We start from the raw sequence: 17,230 nt of genomic DNA on the forward strand, positions 1-17,230 counted from the left end.
AAATCATAAAAAATCACTAAAAAATTAAAAATTCCAATAAAATTATATATAAACTCCCTCGACGAGGAGGAAAAGACCCACATCCGAGCGAGGGGAAGGAAAAGCCCCTCCTATTAGCAGTTGCGAAACAATCGGTAAAAACGAAGTCTGAAACTTAAAAGGAAAAAATAGAAAGAAAAATCTCTCTATCAAAATACAGAGAAAAACTTTTTTTCAATTTAATTCATTTATCATACTATGTAAATTACTGTTTATAATATCTATTACATAAAAAATATAAATATTTATGTTAATTTATATTTATATTTTAAATTTTTAAATTTTTAAAAAATAAAGAAAATTTTGTTCAATTCATCGTTATTATAACTAAAAAATTAAATTAATTCTATAAAATTTAATGATAAATTGTAATATAATTTTTAAAATTTTATATTGAAAGTAAATTTATTTTATATTTATTATATATAATATTAAATATATTATATTAAATAAATATTTATTACAAATAATTTTTATATATAAATATTATATATTAAAATATTTTATTAAATATTTATACTTAAAATTATAAATCATATGTATATTTCTAATATATGAAAAAATGTACTTCATATTAATAATATTAAAGAAAATATAATATTATATATTTTAATTATATTTTTTTATATTTTAAATTTTATTAATATATAATATATATATATATATATATATAATTAAGAATGAGAAATAAATAATGAAATTGATAAAAAAATAATATTATTGAAATAAAAATATATATTTTAATAACCATTTTATTAATTAAATAAAATTTTAAGTATTATCTTATAATTTACTATTAACTCTTTTAAATTTAATTTAATTTTTAGTTATAATTATGATAAATTTAAAAAAATTTATTTAATTATTTAAAATTTAAAAGTTTTAGATATAAATTAATTTAAATATTTAAATATTTTAATTTAATAATTTTTATAAATAACAATAAACATGACATAATAAATAGAATTTGACTAAAATTAAGATAAAAATAAAAAAATTAATTTTATTATTTAAAATTCGAGACTCAAGATGTAAATATGAAAATTAGTAAAATTTTGATATTTTTTCAATAAATTTTGAAAATATCATTTGATTTATAATTTTTCAATAAAACTCAGTGCATCTTCATTATTAATATTTAATATGTTAAATATGAACTTAAGTTAAATAGTTGTATTTTATAAAACTTAAAATTGAATGATTACACTTTATAAAATTTATAATTAAATAATTACAGTTTTATAAAATTTAGCCATCTCTATGCATCTAGCAAGATTCCAGGTCTTGCATACAATCCAAAAATGAAACTCACTGAATTAGACCTGCAAGCAAAAACAACAATATAAACCAGCAAACACACAAGCAAGGATTGCAGATCAAGAAATCCTTCATCCAAAACCACAATCTACAAAAACCAAAAACTATCCTTATTTAAATACAATCCCGTCCGAAAGTAGAAGGAGAGAGATCTATTATCTGCAATAGAGGAAGAAAGATCGTCCCTGCCTAGATGGAGTCGACGACTGCCGGAGGCAAAGAAAGGGAGAAAGGATCAAAAACTCGGTCTGAACAAGCGACGGGAGCGATGTATCAAGGTAATCAGATCACTGATCAATAACCAGTTAATCATCATTCATCAACTGTGCATCCTCACCACCAATACCACGCAAAGCGCAGAAAAATAGCACACAGAAGCAACTAGCCCATCGCCACGCGGACAAAAGGGCCCCACAAACTACACAGATATTTTCTTGGTTATGATCTTCTGCGGCACTGTTCTGCGTTCTACGTAAGCCTAAGGCATCACGGGTTATAACTTGTGTAAAGGCAAAAACAAAACTCAGAAGGGCAATTTGGTAAAAAGAGAGCAGGCGAAGGAAAGAAAGCTGAGACGTTTATACACGCGAAATCAATGACGCTTGGAGACATTAAACAGAAATTTTTTCCTTCTCTCGCATTAATCTCCGTCGCTATGGGAAATGGCTTTTCCTTCCTCTCCTCCGCCTAGAGAGTGGTGTGAGTGACTGCTACTACACATAGGGTTTTGCAGCTTTTTTACGGGGAAGGAGAGGGAGCTCATTTCCCTACACTCCTTTACATTTCTAACACTAAATGCACCCACGTAAAACAAAACCCTTTCAAATCGTACCTTCTTATAGAAACGCTCTCGCCATTTTTGCTTCTTCAAGCTTTCCATTCTCTTCTTCCTTTTGCTGGTTTGTTTCCTCTTTGAAACGGTTTTTTGGGGTTCCATTTTCGTTTTAAACCAAAAGGGTAATCATGACTTGGACTGATATGATCACTGAGTCTACCCGGAAAACAACTCGCCCGACCCGTCCTTCCTATGTCCCTCCACCCTTCAGAAACACCCCATTTGGTTATCCCACCGAGGCGATGCACACTGGGAGTTTTTCTGGGTCTGCTTATGGCTTCGCTCGCTCTTCGCCCAGTCAACCCGGTTCGTCTCGTCGTGGTGGAGGTCGTTCACGTGGTCGTGGCCGTGGACGTTCTCAACGGTGGTCCTCTCATCCTGCCAACCAAAATTTTAATTACCAACACCAGCTGGTTGACGTAGGTGAAAATTTTGACGAGCTAGAGATAACAGAAGATGGTGGTAGTAATAATAATACCAATGAGAACAGTGTTATCAACTTTGATGCGTATGAGGACATCCCCGTCGAAATCACGGGCTCCAACATTCCTCCACCGGTGAATACTTTCACTGAAATTGATCTGGGACAGGGTTTGAATGAGAATATTATGAGGTGCAAGTATGTGAAACCAACTCCGGTGCAGAAGCACGCCATACCCATTGCGGTTGCTGGGAGGGACTTGATGGCTTGTGCACAGACTGGGTCTGGGAAAACTGCTGCCTTTTGCTTTCCCATTATCTCTGGGGTTTTGAGGAACCGGTTTCATACTGCTGGGTCGGGTCGTGGTAGGTCTAGGATGGCTTATCCATCTGCTCTCATTCTGTCTCCTACCAGGGAGTTGTCTTGTCAGGTCAGAATTTCTATTTGCTTTTTTGTTCCTTTTGCCTTATGGTTTATTTGGGTTTTCATAACATGTTTGTTTCCGCCAGATTCATGAGGAGGCACAGAAGTTTGCTTATAATACTGGAGTAAAGATTGTGGTGGCATATGGGGGAGCGCCCATTGTACAGCAGGTTCAAGGATCACTGTGTTTCTTTCTGTGATGTTTTTTAGTCTTTTGATCAGTGAACTCGGTTCATCTTGTGGGTTGTTTCTTTTTTTTTTTAATTACTTTGCTTGGTTCCTCATTTATGTTGTTTTTTTTTTTACTAAATATTCTTTTGATACTGGCATTCTGGCCTTTTCACCATGGAAGCACTTGGATCAACTATATTTGTGTTATTGCTTTTTTTATTCCTACATTTGCATATACTTCAATCTCGTTCTGACCGAGGGTTCACAAATGTCAAATAGAGTTGCGCTTCTACAATGCTATGATAAAGCTGTACGGCTTAGATGGCTGAAATATGTCCTGTTTCAGTTTTGCTTATGCTCATACTGAGCTAAATGCCTTACGGATGATATATTTACACACTATATGCTATTACCATTATGCAGTTTCGCAATTTGGAGAAGGGCGTTGACATCTTAGTGGCAACTCCTGGTCGCTTAGTTGATATGATTGAGAGAGCACGAGTTTCTCTTGGGATGATAAAGTATTTGGCCCTAGATGAGGCTGATCGAATGTTGGATATGGGATTTGAACCTCAGATTCGGAAGATTGTCCAACAAATGGACATGCCTCCACCAGGTGAAAGGCAGACTATGCTTTTCAGTGCCACTTTTCCACTTGAGATACAGGTTTTTCCTTTCCCATTGTTTACTTGCCTAATATTTTGATAGTAAACCATAGATGTTTCAGGATTTGTATAATCTTTAAATGCACAAGGAAACTGAGGTGAAAAAGATGGGAAATTGTCTGAGCTATTGTGTAGTTTTAATTAACTACTTTTAAAGTCCTATTGAATTGTTAAATCTATATATGAGATAGACATTTAATAAGTCATCTATGATATACATAATTATTAAATCATTTAAAAATGAACCTTCTTGAATTTTGAATCTGCCTTGGGACAGTTGTTCCTCAACTGCTGAATGTCTATTTGATTTGAGGGTTTGGAACACTATGAATGGTTAAAAGTAATTGGTGATGTTATTTATTTTTTTATTTATTATTTGTTCATCTATCATACTATTTTCTTTAACTGCTTTTTTAAAAAGAAAAATAGCTGAAAGTGAGTGGTCTGGTTCTTTTTTTTTTCTGGACCAGGTATCATGCTAAGAGGTGAACTAATTATCATTGAAATTATCATTAGATAACATCTTTATCTAATAATGACATTATGCAAGTTAATAAACGTCTTTTAGCATTTCATCATTGCAATCAGTAGTTATGGATTGTAATTAGTGATTATACAGTTCAGGTACTAATTGTTTATGAACAGCCTAGGACAAAAATAAAGCTTTGTGTTTTCTTAGAATAATGGAATTCCCGTGTTGTTTATTTGTGTGCTTGTAAACTTTCTGGACAACTGATCCATTATTCGCGATTCATCAAGTCTGCATGCTCACTGCTGCTCTAATATTACCTTCTTTTTTTTTTTGTTGCAGAGACTTGCTTCTGATTTTCTCTCCAATTACATCTTTCTCACTGTAGGAAGGGTTGGCTCAAGCACTGATTTAATTGCACAAAGAGTTGAACTTGTTCAAGATATGGACAAAAGAAGCCTTCTTATGGATCTTCTTCGTTCCCAAAAGGCAAATGGAATCCATGGCAAGGTACTATGGTCTCTTGCTCATTTTGATGTAATATTCCTTTTCAATGAAATTGCATTAGTCTCTCTAGTGCATTTGACATTTTTGTTTTTTGAACCAAATCAAATTAATTAGGTTTACATGCATTGTTATTTTGTATTATTGTTCGTGCAGAGGCCGTTAACTCTGGTTTTTGTGGAGACAAAGAGAGGTGCAGATGCCTTAGAGCATTGGTTGTCCATGAATGGTTTCCCAGCAATAGCAATACATGGTGACAAAGTGCAATTGGTCAGAGAATCTACTATCTCTTTCCGTTTAGCTTCTCTTTTTGGTTTCTGAACATTGTAATATCTGCAATTTTAATACTCCTACAATTTTGTGTCACCGTAATATTTCTAGTCTGACATTTGCCAATATGATAATGTTCATCTCCATTCTGATGTGAAAGGATATGGAAATAACTTAATTGTACATTAATACCAAAATGCTATTGCGTGAAAGGATTGATTTAGTATTGGTTGTCAACAGTTGAATCCACCATTGCTGTGGTATTAGCTGTATCAATTGTAAATAGAAGTTTGAGGTTTGAGGTTGTGCAATGAAACTAGTCAAGACTAATAGTTAGTTACTTTGCTGATTCACCATTTTCTTCTCATTGTTTTCCCTTGATGAATATGAAGGAGAGAGAAAGAGCCCTGAAATCCTTTAAGAGCGGTGCGACTCCAATTTTGGTGGCAACTGATGTTGCATCACGAGGCTTGGACATTCCTCACGTGTCTCATGTAATCAATTTTGATCTGCCAAAAGACATAGATGATTATGTTCACAGAATAGGCCGAACAGGACGAGCCGGTAAATCTGGACAGGCAACTGCATTTTTCTGTGACAAGAACATCCCACTTGCGAAGGCACTTGTTGAACTAATGAAGGAAGCAAATCAGGAGGTACCTTCTTGGCTTAGCCAGTATGCTGAACATTCATCTCATGGAGCTGGCAGTAGGACCAAACGATATGGTGGTGGCAGGTTTGGTGGCTATGACTTGCGTGGTCCTTATGGTGGTGCTGATACCGGTTTGGATTCTTATGCTGCTTCCAGTGCATATGGCAATGCTGTTTCGGCCAGTACAGGTTACCCTGCTGCCACAGAAGATGCTGGTTATAGTGTTGCTGCCACTGGTGAATCTTATTCTACTGCATCGCATGGATATGAATTTGATAACAAATCAGTTAGTGCTACTGGATGGGACTAGAAAAGGATCTTCTGGCTCCTATAAATTGTCGAGTATATAATCAAATGGGACAATGGTGATTTTAAGAAAAGAAAAACAATAGGCTGCCTAATGCTAACTGAAGGTTCAATATATAAAGGTGACAAATTTTATCCTCACAGCTTAGTTGATTATACTAATTACTCATTACTTGAAGGGTTATTGGTATTTTGGTGTTGGATATTATTTTGTTTTGTGAGAGATGATTTTGAGCAGATATCTTTGTTATAGCCCTCTGTATTGCAGTCGCATTTGTCTACACTGTAAAGCTTCTGCTAGTATATATTTTGTATTAACCTTTGAGCCTCAGCATGGAACATAATATATATTAAGCCAAATATCAGTTACGTTTTGAAAATTTATGCATGTAATGATCTTTGCATATATTGATGCAAAATGTCTGTCATATGCAGTGTTTATAATGCTTTTAATATTTTGTTTGCTAAATTAAGCAAGTATTGTACAGATTCTATGATTTACGCCTGTGATTCTCTATTGAGGATGATGAATTGAAGTAGCACATCCTTCCTGAAAATCGAAGTATTTTTGTGAACCCATAAGTTAAAAGCAGAAAGAATCCGATGCCTGCTGTAAAACAATTGAAAAGAAGCAGGAACAGTTTAAAATATATCAAATTACTTATATATTATTATTATTATTATTATTATAAAATATAACATGTATACAGTAAAGTAATTATATGTATTTTTGAAAAATATATAAAATAATATTCGATACATGTAATGCAAGGTTGTTTTATAGTTAATGTTTTAATGTAGAATAATTATGTATTTAAAGCAGTATCTTGCTACACAATGGCTCTTTAATGTGTCATTATTATTATTATTATTATTACTTAGGAGATTTTTTGCTTTTACAACGTTTATGTTAAATCCCACTTATTTCATCTTGAAATGAAGATCTTAGGAGTCAAATTTCAAATTGAGATATTGCTGGAAAGACTAAATACTTTGATGAACTGATGGTTGCAACTAGTCTATTTTGATGAATTATTAGTCAATAACAATTAACGAGTCAATATCTTTGAGATTGATTGTGCACTGATATGGAAGTGTCTAATGTGCATGGTCAGATATAACTTAGAGGTTCAACACCTTAATTCTCCATCTCTTTCCATAATCGACAGACCATCCTTGATGTCCACCTAACGCCAAAACAAAGTTCAAAATAATAGATGGGCTTAATTCAGGGTGCATTTAGTTATATTAGCAGCTAACAAGGTAACCAGAGGAGGTTTGTCCCAAACTTTCAAACCTTGAGCCTTGGCATGTGCCCGTTTGGCCATAGAAGTTAGCTTGGCGAAGGGCATAATCACACACACTCTCTCTCTATTTTTGTTTTTCTCCCTTGTGTTCCTTTAAGATTTTTCCAAAATTTGGGAGGATATATCACCCACGCATCATCTAGAACAAGTTTTGAGTTGCCTTTACATTGACGATGAGGTTTCTCTTATAAATAGAGAAATAAAACATAGCAGAGACATTCAACTTCAAAGCTGATTTATGATCTTTCACATCCTATACAAGAGCTACTGAGCAAGAAAGAGGGAGAGCAACACACCATATTGCATTCCTTCCCTCGTCAATGAATCACCATATATAATAGAATTAGAAGTTTTGAAGACATTTTGACAGCCGCATGTGATCTCATAATGAGTTGTTACAGGCTACAAGAAAATGTCGCACCGTGCAAATTCACATCACCTTCAAAGAGATCCTCATATTAAAACCAAAAAATTAATACATGTTTCCCCCTTCCGACGCTCCCTTCCTTCCCAAAAACTTGATACACTCGCACAATGGTTTCCTCGCAAAACCCCATGTGTCATTCTTCCTAATTCTTGTTTTTCCAAAATCAGTATCCTCTTGCATGCCTCGTAGTACATAGAAGCTACTAACTTCACGCAGCTTGGACCCAAGCCTCAAAAGTCACAATGATGTAATTAAAATTTGACCAACTGATTAACCTAGCTTAGTCCAGCGGTGAAAGCATTAAACTAAATTAGTAGCCCCATCATTCCTATATTCTAAACTACCCCTTGTCAAAAAACATAAAAAATAAAAACCACCAGTTTAAGGTTTAAATTCCAAGTACCAACCCCTCTATTATTACGAGGCCATGGTCAAATAAAGGGGAAAATTTTGCAGAGTCGAGGCCTTAGCATAGCCATCGATTTTTAGCCACCACTTGGAACATTGTAATTGCCCTTGCCCCTAGCCATGGCCTTTGATAAAACCATTTTTTTTCTTCTCAAGGGAATCGATCCCTTTTAGTAATGTGTCCAGAGAAGCATCTCAAAAATTAGTTCATGGAAGGTTGAAACACTGGAAGCCTAATATTTGTAGATTAAGAATCAAGCAGTGCTTCAGCTCAGTCACACTTTGGGGACCTATGTACTCGTAAAGCAAATATTTAGATCCATTATCCGTTCTACTAGCTGTGTAACAAACTGTCAAACATCCTATTCAACTACCATCATATTTGTAACCAGCATTCCAAAGACCGACTCACCCACACCCCTGGTTTCCCCTCCTTCCCTCTTCCTCTCAAAACCTTGCAACCTCCACCTAGGTTTCAATTTGATAAATCCACCATCACACATGCAGTGTGAATGCAAGTGTGAATGTGTGTGTGTGTGTGTGTGTGAGGGTGAGAGAAAGAGTCATTAACTTGAGAAAACAATAAACTCTGCCAGCAAAACGTAATGACCTTAGCATGTAGATATCTGCTTCACTATAAATAAACATCAAAATTCAAAATGGTTTTTGCAAATTATTACTTTGATTTTGCCTTTCCCCCCTTCTTTGATGAGCCGGCCTTGGGCCCCTTTACAAACTTCTTATTAGGTTTGTTCTTCACTTTCATAGGTTTGCTATTCGCTTTTAACTTGCTTGAGGGTGTAGAAGGTTTCCCCAGCTGATTCTTTCTATTCTTCTCCTTCTTCACCGTATACTTTGAAACAGCCTATTTTCCAGACAAGACAGTTCAAATGAGTAAAATTCTTTTTCTCTCAAGATGGCTACAGCAATGTCCAAAACATTAACTATCAAATGCCTTGGGCATACCTTATCAAGGTTAAGTATCTCATGCGAATTCTGTGATATTATTTTGCTCAGAACTTTGTCCGTTTGCTCCTTCTCCTGCCTGCCCATCCCTGAACCTTCAACAACTGGTAGAAACTGAAGAGAGACAAAGGGGTAAAAGTTATTGGAACTTCCAATATAGATCTAAGAGAAATAACTGAATAAGTTGGGATTGTCACAGGACACAGGTAAATTCAAACCTTGCGATGTTTTCCTTGCTTTTTAACAGGCTTTTCTCCTGCCAACTTCTTGTCAAACTTCCCACCACTGGCTGTTGCAGTTGCAGCTAGTCCAGCTACATTTCCTAGTTCATCCTTGGTAACTTTCTTTGGTGCAGCCTGAGTTCCTGTTATGGGCAACGCTGTGGCAGCAAGCTGAATGTGGCTGCAGAAAAGAGTTTACTTAGCATTGTTAAGCAAATGTAATGAATTATCAAATATGTCAATGCAGCTGTGAAATGAGTCTTCATCGGTTGCATTTCTCCCTTCATTCGGATTTAGTATTGGATAATGATTAATGAGACATGGTAGCTTTTCTCCCTTCAGTTTGAGTGAATACAGGATAAACAAACTCAAAAAATGCCTAAATATTGTGGTATGATCATTGGAACAAATTAGAGGACAAGTAAGAAAAAAAAGGATTACCGAACTTAGGAGTTCAAACTCCATCAGTTTGCTAACACACCGAATATATTACATTTTTTTCTCTACCTAGTATTTAATAATTCCTGAAAACAAAGAGCTTAGCAATTATAAATTTCAGTAATCCATCATGCTATAAAACTCCATATACTAAAAAGAGCACTGAAGGCAAAATAATGAACAGATGCATTTACACATCCAAGAAAGCTACAATACAAATAAAAAAAGGAACAAGAAATTAGTTATCACTCACAGATTAGTTTCATCGCCTATGAAGCATTAAATTGGGAGCAAGTAAATGTGAGAAGTGATGAAAGAGAAAAACCTTGGCAAAGCACCAGCTTTTGCAGTTTGTTTCAAGTTCTGCAACCGATTCTTCTCTTGTTTGTCAACTCTTTTCTTCTTCTCTGCTTTTCTCCTGGAAAATGGATCCTCCCCTGGCTCTGCAGAAAACACAACCTATTATGTGTAGCACATGTCTAAAAGCTTAACACTTTTCTGATTACAAGTCCAATACTTTTGTACTATATGTGTCAGTCACAAAGATTCCAAATAAGTAGTTTTAGTTTTTCCGAAGAAAATGATATTATTCACAATTAGGTTTCTCTGATATGACAATAGAGTTTACTGTAGCATTACCATCAGTCATCTTGGCCTCAATGATGGGTATATCTTCATCATCATTAACACGATCATATCCATAACGGCGTTTCCAATTGTTGGTTTGTTCATCCCACATCACCTTGTCTTTCTTCCGTTTCTTTATACCTGAAAGAAACATCAACTACATATAATCAACCACACAAGTTTTGGAAGAAGGAAATCAAGATTCAGCCAAGACTTTCAATTCACCAGATGGATAGCCACTAACCTCATAATTCATAATACTAAAATAAATCTCAATTAAATTTAAATAAACATATAAAAATAAACTTTTCCAAAATCTGCTTTTTATTTCAGGTAACAAATAATAGTTAAGGTCAATTACCTTTCGCTTTGGCAAACAATTCCCATTTTGTAGGAGGTTTGGGCTTTGGCAACTGAGAATATAACACAATAAGCTAATGAATAACCATTATAAACAAACAATGACTGAGAAAAATGCTAAGGTAACATAATAAATGCTCTAGCATCTTGTATGATTGAGAAAAAAGCTGTGAAAAACTAAAAAGAGTATGCATTACTTAACCTAAGACTTCAACAATAGTGAATCAACTTAAAAGAAGCGAAAGGATTTCAGCACGGGGGGTGGGAAGAAAAGAAAAATCAATTATTCTGCATGGCACTATGTTCCTTCACTGCTCCATTTCCTTAATCTTGGGATTATCCCATTAGACATAAATTTAGCCCTCTTTTCCAGTAGATTCTCAGTTTTCCACAAATGCATTTCCTGAGCTTACAGCATTGACAATTGAGGACCATATATCAACAAAATGATGCAATTAAAACAGTAATAGCATCATCTTGTCAGCTTCCCTATTAAATTTGTGTATAAAGACGCAAAGTATGCCTTGGCGCCCCACAACACTAATTAATAATTATTTCTCCACCCATACACAGCTTCAGTGGATCCACCTGAGGTGGATGAAAAAAAATAATTAAGCACAATTAGGAAGTACAATTTTTCCCACCCAATGAAATTTCTTTTCACAGACCAGATAGAAAATTCTTGTTTGTTGCAGTTCAGGGGTCCAAAGTTATAATTGTTTGACCACAAAAACAAGTTTAACAGGGGGCTAACAGAGGTTTTTTGTTGAACCATTTTATCAACTTAATTACTTGAATGTTAATTTAGGGAAAACAACAAAACTCAATGGTTAAGTTGGTAGTTTACTATTGTATCTTGAAATTTCCCATCTAACAGCATTTACCAAATAAGTTTATTATTCTCTCAAGAAACTCATAGACTAATTACATTAAAACCAAATGACAAGAACTACAATCTGAATTCAAATCAAATGGAATCTTGCTGATCTTTTGTTATAAGAAAATGTCCAGCTAAAGCATCATGTCCAAGGATGTGATCTGAAACCAATGTATGCTTGGTGAATATTTCGTTCCATCAAGTTCCGGCTTCTTCTCCCAGCACTTCTCTTTTAGGAGAAGGCTATTCCAGTTGAGTTAACAGATGATTTTTTCTCAATAAAGGGCAATGGTCACTTCAGGAATTGTCAAGCAGTGAAGAAACATAAGTAGTCTTGTAACCAAAACAAAAGATAACAAAGTTTTATCATTTTTCTTCTTCCTTCTCTTTCTCTTTCACTTCCCCCTCCTTCCTTCCCCCACTCCCTCAATATTATTTTTCTTTAATTTTATATTTCAGGTAGATATATTATTCTGAATAAAAGGAACAACTTACATGCTTCTCTCTTGGCAATTTCGTTGTTGGGGGAGGCAACTTGACAAGTGGACCATCCACATCTTCAGTTGAAGGTAAGTTGAAAAGACTGACAGCAATAGCTTGAACAAGTTCCGTGCCCTTTCTAACACATTCCTCCACCAACTCCTCCCTATGTAAATATAAAAAAAGCCCAACAAAACACAAGTCACAAAATGCTCCCCTCAAACTGAATTCACAACCTGTTACGATCACAAGTGTGTGTGTCTAACAATAAATCATGATAGCACATGATGTCATTACCTGATTGCTGTTTCTCATCTTTCCCTTAGAATGTCAGTCAAGAATTTAGGTAGTAGCATCCTAGAACAATTATACACCACCTTGTATATTCTGAATTTAAAGCAACAAGTCCAGACTCACTACTCAATGCATAACATTTCACAAATTAATCTGCATACTTGAATTAGAGAAACTTGGCTAATTTTTTTTTGACATGACGATACCTGCCTAATTTCACCTAAATCAGTACAAAATCTATTGCCAAGTAATACTTTAAAAAATTGCAATTTTTGATTCGACCCAACAACTTATTCAATCCTGGAAGATAACACCCGAAAAAAAAAAACACATCCAATAACCAACAAGTCTCAAATACGAATAGAAATCAAACATGAAACATGCATACCGATAACTATCCAAAAGCAAAACCCAGAAGGCATTTAACTAAAACAAAGTCGTAGAAGACCAAATAACCCAGACAATTTAGGTGAACGAGTGCGTAAAGGAAGAAGAAGAAAAACGAACCTGGAAGAAGGGAGAGAAGGAAACTGATGATGAGGATCAAAAGCCAGAAGATGCCCAATGTCGACCTCGTACTGGTTCTCAGTCTCCATGGGACTACTGTGTTAAGATATCTATCAGGCGATCTCTCCCTCGGCTCAGCTGCCCAATAACCTAAAAACAAAAGCGGAAGGAGCAGCGAGGGTTTATTCAGAGGTTTATAAAAACTCGACCAAAGGAACAAGCATCCGTGTCTTCCTCCGAGATTCATGGGCTCCTGACAAGCGAGTTGAGCTTGGCCTCTGGGCCTTTGCGGAGTCCCGTTAGCAGCTCCAGCTCTTCCATGCCACTTCTTTGTTTTTTTTTTTCCTTTTCTTTTCCTTTGTTTTATTAAAAAGCTCTTTCAATTGGCCATTGTGAAAAATAAAGGTACATCTACTATTTACTTTTTATATTATAAAAAAATATTCATTACTTTTTTCATTTAAAAAATTATATTAAAATCTTTAAAAATTTTAAAAAATTTACTAATTGATATTTTCATTAATTTTAATCATTAAAAATTTATTATTTTAAATTCTATTTATCTTATAAAAATATTTTTTAATATATTTTTTTATTGTTTGAAGCACTTAAAATTTATTTAATAAAAATTATTTTTTTTATTAAAAAAATAAGCCATTTTATGAAAAATGACACATTTCAATATTTTTATTATTTTTTTTATGAAAAATAACACATTTCAATATTTTTATTAAAATTTTTTATTTTAAATTAAAATTAAGTGATAAAAAATAAATTATTTCATTAAAAAATATTTTTTAAATATAAGTTATTTTTATAAATAAATAAAATCTTAATTTTTATAATTTAAAAAAATTTATTTTATAAAAAATATTAATTTTTTTTAAATGAGAGACTGAAAATTGAAAGAGTAGAATCTAAGATTTCTCATATTTACTCAAATGCACCGTACCACTGATCTAAACTCTGTATTTTTTTTATAATATTTATCTATTAAAATTAATAAATAAATTAATTAATAAATTTTTTAAAAATTACAGATACTTTAAGAATTTTTTTAAAATTAATAAACTAATTTATAAATGTAGGGATGAAATAATATTTTTTAAAAAAGTAAATAGTATAGGACTTAAATTTTAATTCATTGATTGCTTTAGTTATTTTTATTTGGTCCTGCAAATCTATTTTTCAGATTTTTATCCGAGTATAATCTTATTTACACAAAAATAAATTAAAATAATAATATCTTTATCCTCTCATTATCTTTATATATTATTTATTCTCAATAGGGTTCAGTCAGTTAAAAATATACTTTATTAATCCCATAAAAATAAATTTACTTCCTTTTTTCATATATTTCAAATTATAATGTTTAGCTTATAATTTATTAATTGACTTTTTAATATAATCCTATTTAATATATATTAAAAATAAAATTTATTAATTTTAAGAATAATTTAATAATAAAAAATATGAATAAAGGTTATATTAGAAAGATAATACTAAATTTAATGCTTTAATTATATTAATTATATTTACTTTAATTATGTAAAGTAATTATAGTGAAATATTTAGTTGGATATAGTGAAATATTTAAGAAAAACTGTTGCATATTTTGCATAAATATAAATGCTATCATATTAAATATTATTTTAAATTATTTTTTAATATTTCATCATTAATATATTTAATAAAATTATTTTTTTAACGATAATTTTAAAATTAATATTAAATATTAAGTATATTAGATAAATTCAAAAAAAATCGATGGATAATAATTTTAATTAAAATAAATTATTATTATAAAATTATCGATAGAAATTAAAAAATTAAATAATAATAAAAATAATAATTTTTAAATATATTTAATATAAAAAAAGTATTTTAATAATTTTATAAGTTTTTAAATATATATATATATATATTATTTTTAATTTTATACAAATTATTTTAACTAGCTCGAAAATTATTGCGGAGCAAGATTGATACGGTAGGAAAGTGGAAACCAACTCACGTAAACAAAAGGAAAGAATGAACTTTTAAATGGGCACGCGGGGGCATATTCCCTCACCAATGTTTATCAATGTAATGTAGTGGACATTTGCGAGAGATTTACTACGTCGTCACAAAATGACGTAATTGGTAAGCTGAGTGGAAAAGAATAAACCAATTGCATCATCTCACTATCACAAAAATCAGGCCATAAAACTCAGCAACCACAGTTTCATCTATATCGTAAATCCTAATTATTTATATTTTTATAGATGACAGTCGCCCCACTCATCGGCCGTGGCCGTCACATTCTTGTCCTGCTCTAATGTCATTGCTCGATTTAGATACACAAGCTTCAACTTTATATTAATTAATAATTATACCTAAACGGATGTAATTCTAATCATATATCTTAAAACTTTAGTTTTACTTTTGCAATAAATGGGCCATTGCTACAGTAAGCCTAGTATAAATAGGAGAGTTGTGCAGGCTTCTTCAGCATCACCTAGCCGCAAGCCACGAAGCAAAATGAGGTTCAGCAAAACCATCTTCATAGTTGGAGTGTGGGTATGCTTTGAAAGCATTCTTGCTGCTGGAGATGTCGGAACTGCTACCTCATATGACCCTCCATACCTACGTAACGTTACTTCCGTCCCTTGTTTATTTATTCTTATGGTTTACAAAACTTTACTTTAAAAAGTATGGGATGAAAAGTTTACTCCATAAAAATGGAATAATAAAAATAAAAATTTCATTTAATTATAAAAGTTTCAGAAGTATAAATCTTAAAATTAGGGCAGTGATTTAGTTGAGGATGTAATAAATGGCAGCAACAAGGTGCAGGGGGTACAGCGAAGATCAATTCCCAGAAGGAGGATATTTTGTAGCAGCAAGTGAAGCGATATGGGACAATGGAGCTGCCTGTGGTCGCAAGTATCGCCTGAGATGCATCAGTGGCTTAAAGAGACCGTGCAAAGATCACGCCATTGTTGTTCAAGTAGTTGATCTCTGTCGAGGGAATCCATGCCCTTCAACTCTTGTCCTCTCCGATAAAGCTTTCTCTGCCATCTCCAATCTCCCTGCTGCTAAGATCAACGTCGAATTTGTCCAGTACTTCAAAAATTAACCCTCTCTCGTTTTAATTAATTAGTCCTGGTTTATTTAACTTACTGATAATAAACTTCAATTTGTTGCAGGATTTGATTCTACAAATTCATGGCCCAGGCTGATAATATATAATTAAGAGCAGTGTTCGCCATTCTCTCTCTGCTATGTTCTTCAAGGTCATTATGTAACCATACAAAAGAAATGGACTAAGGGGATAGAGATTCGAATTCCGAGTTTGAATTTGTTCAGAATGTAAGGTTAGGTTCGGTGTGAAGTAATAAAAAATGTAATGTAATCAATTGATACATTGTAAATTTGGTTATTTTGTTTAGTAAAAAATCTATGGGGAAAAAATTTGAACCGATATTATATAATACTAATAATAATATTTTTTAATAAAATTGAACCATCGACTTGACGCAGTGAAAACGAATCGTTTAATAAATGTCTAAGTCTATTACATAAAAAAAGTTCACATTTATATTATAATTTTAAATAATTATAATTATTATTTTAAAAAATTTATTAAATAAAAAATTAAAATATTTACATTAATTCATATTTATATTTAAAATTTTAAATAATAAAATTAATTTTTTTAATTTTATCTCAATTATAATAAAAATAAAATTAAATTTAAAAATTTATTAAAAACTTACTATATAATCCCTAAAATTTTATTTAATCGATAAAATAGTTTTTAAAATATATTATTTTATTTCAAAAATATCTTTTTATATTGATTTTATTTTCATTTTTCTATATATATTATAATTTAATAAAAATTTAAAATATAAAAATTATAATATAAAATATAAAATATTTTATTTTATTTAATATTATTAATATAAAATATAATTTTTTATTAAATCAGCTAATAAATTAATATATATCATAAATGTAAAATAAAAATATTAAATATTTCAAATAATTTATAAGATTAGTGATTAATATATTTAAAATTTTATAAAAATTATTAAAAAAATTTATATATTAAAATATATAATATTTTTATTTTATTTAATATTATTAATATAAAATATAATATTTTATATATTAAAAATATGTATAATTTATAATGATAAATATAAAATTTTAATTAAATATTTTAATATATATAATATTTATATGTGATATTTTATATAGT

General features: G+C 31.9%; 3 protein-coding genes across 4 annotated transcripts; 2 read left to right on the forward strand and 1 right to left on the reverse strand.

The window, feature by feature from the left end:
• The first annotated feature begins 1,347 nt into the window (after window positions 1-1,347).
• On the forward strand, window positions 1,348-6,448 carry LOC110631148 (DEAD-box ATP-dependent RNA helicase 52B). Of its 2 annotated transcripts, XM_021778877.2 has the most exons (6): window positions 1,348-3,042; window positions 3,122-3,205; window positions 3,630-3,872; window positions 4,683-4,850; window positions 5,001-5,114; window positions 5,507-6,448. In XM_021778877.2, exons 1-6 carry the CDS (start codon window positions 2,320-2,322, stop codon window positions 6,074-6,076), a joined length of 1,902 nt encoding a protein of 633 aa, XP_021634569.1. In that variant the 5' UTR covers window positions 1,348-2,319; the 3' UTR covers window positions 6,077-6,448. The 2 variants fall into 2 exon arrangements, with proteins under 2 accessions (XP_021634569.1, XP_043806076.1); XM_043950141.1 differs by lacking the exon at window positions 5,001-5,114.
• A 2,337-nt stretch (window positions 6,449-8,785) lies between these two features.
• Window positions 8,786-13,160, reverse strand: LOC110630640 (ribosome biogenesis regulatory protein homolog). The gene is made up of 8 exons (XM_021778152.2): window positions 12,985-13,160; window positions 12,199-12,349; window positions 10,828-10,879; window positions 10,479-10,607; window positions 10,165-10,282; window positions 9,399-9,582; window positions 9,181-9,294; window positions 8,786-9,079 (listed from the first exon to the last, which is right to left on the reverse strand). Exons 1-8 carry the CDS (start codon window positions 13,071-13,073, stop codon window positions 8,891-8,893), a joined length of 1,026 nt encoding a protein of 341 aa, XP_021633844.1. The 5' UTR covers window positions 13,074-13,160; the 3' UTR covers window positions 8,786-8,890.
• A 2,326-nt stretch (window positions 13,161-15,486) lies between these two features.
• LOC110630673 (EG45-like domain containing protein) lies at window positions 15,487-16,440 on the forward strand. The gene is made up of 3 exons (XM_021778204.2): window positions 15,487-15,613; window positions 15,807-16,086; window positions 16,173-16,440. Exons 1-3 carry the CDS (start codon window positions 15,505-15,507, stop codon window positions 16,177-16,179), a joined length of 396 nt encoding a protein of 131 aa, XP_021633896.1. The 5' UTR covers window positions 15,487-15,504; the 3' UTR covers window positions 16,180-16,440.
• Window positions 16,441-17,230: the final 790 nt, after the last annotated feature.

The sequence above is a fragment of the Manihot esculenta genome, chromosome 14 (genome assembly GCF_001659605.2).
Source record: "Manihot esculenta cultivar AM560-2 chromosome 14, M.esculenta_v8, whole genome shotgun sequence".
NCBI lineage: Eukaryota > Viridiplantae > Streptophyta > Magnoliopsida > Malpighiales > Euphorbiaceae > Manihot > Manihot esculenta.

Excerpts from the sequence above, each read along its gene's own strand:
- LOC110631148 (XM_021778877.2), top strand. The coding sequence starts at position 2,320 with ATGACTTGGACTGATATGATCACTGAGTCTACCCGGAAAACAACTCGC. Across the intron at positions 3,043-3,121 it reads CCAGGGAGTTGTCTTGTCAG|ATTCATGAGGAGGCACAGAA; the intron begins GTCAGAATTTCT and ends TGTTTCCGCCAG. Across the intron at positions 3,873-4,682 it reads CTTTTCCACTTGAGATACAG|AGACTTGCTTCTGATTTTCT; the intron begins GTTTTTCCTTTC and ends TTTTTGTTGCAG.
- LOC110630640 (XM_021778152.2), bottom strand. The coding sequence starts at position 13,073 with ATGGAGACTGAGAACCAGTACGAGGTCGACATTGGGCATCTTCTGGCT. Across the intron at positions 9,583-10,164 it reads AAAGCTGGTGCTTTGCCAAG|CCACATTCAGCTTGCTGCCA; the intron begins GTTTTTCTCTTT and ends TCTTTTCTGCAG. Across the intron at positions 9,295-9,398 it reads AGCAAGGAAAACATCGCAAG|TTTCTACCAGTTGTTGAAGG; the intron begins GTTTGAATTTAC and ends GTCTCTCTTCAG.
- LOC110630673 (XM_021778204.2), top strand. The coding sequence starts at position 15,505 with ATGAGGTTCAGCAAAACCATCTTCATAGTTGGAGTGTGGGTATGCTTT. Across the intron at positions 15,614-15,806 it reads ATATGACCCTCCATACCTAC|CAACAAGGTGCAGGGGGTAC; the intron begins GTAACGTTACTT and ends AATAAATGGCAG.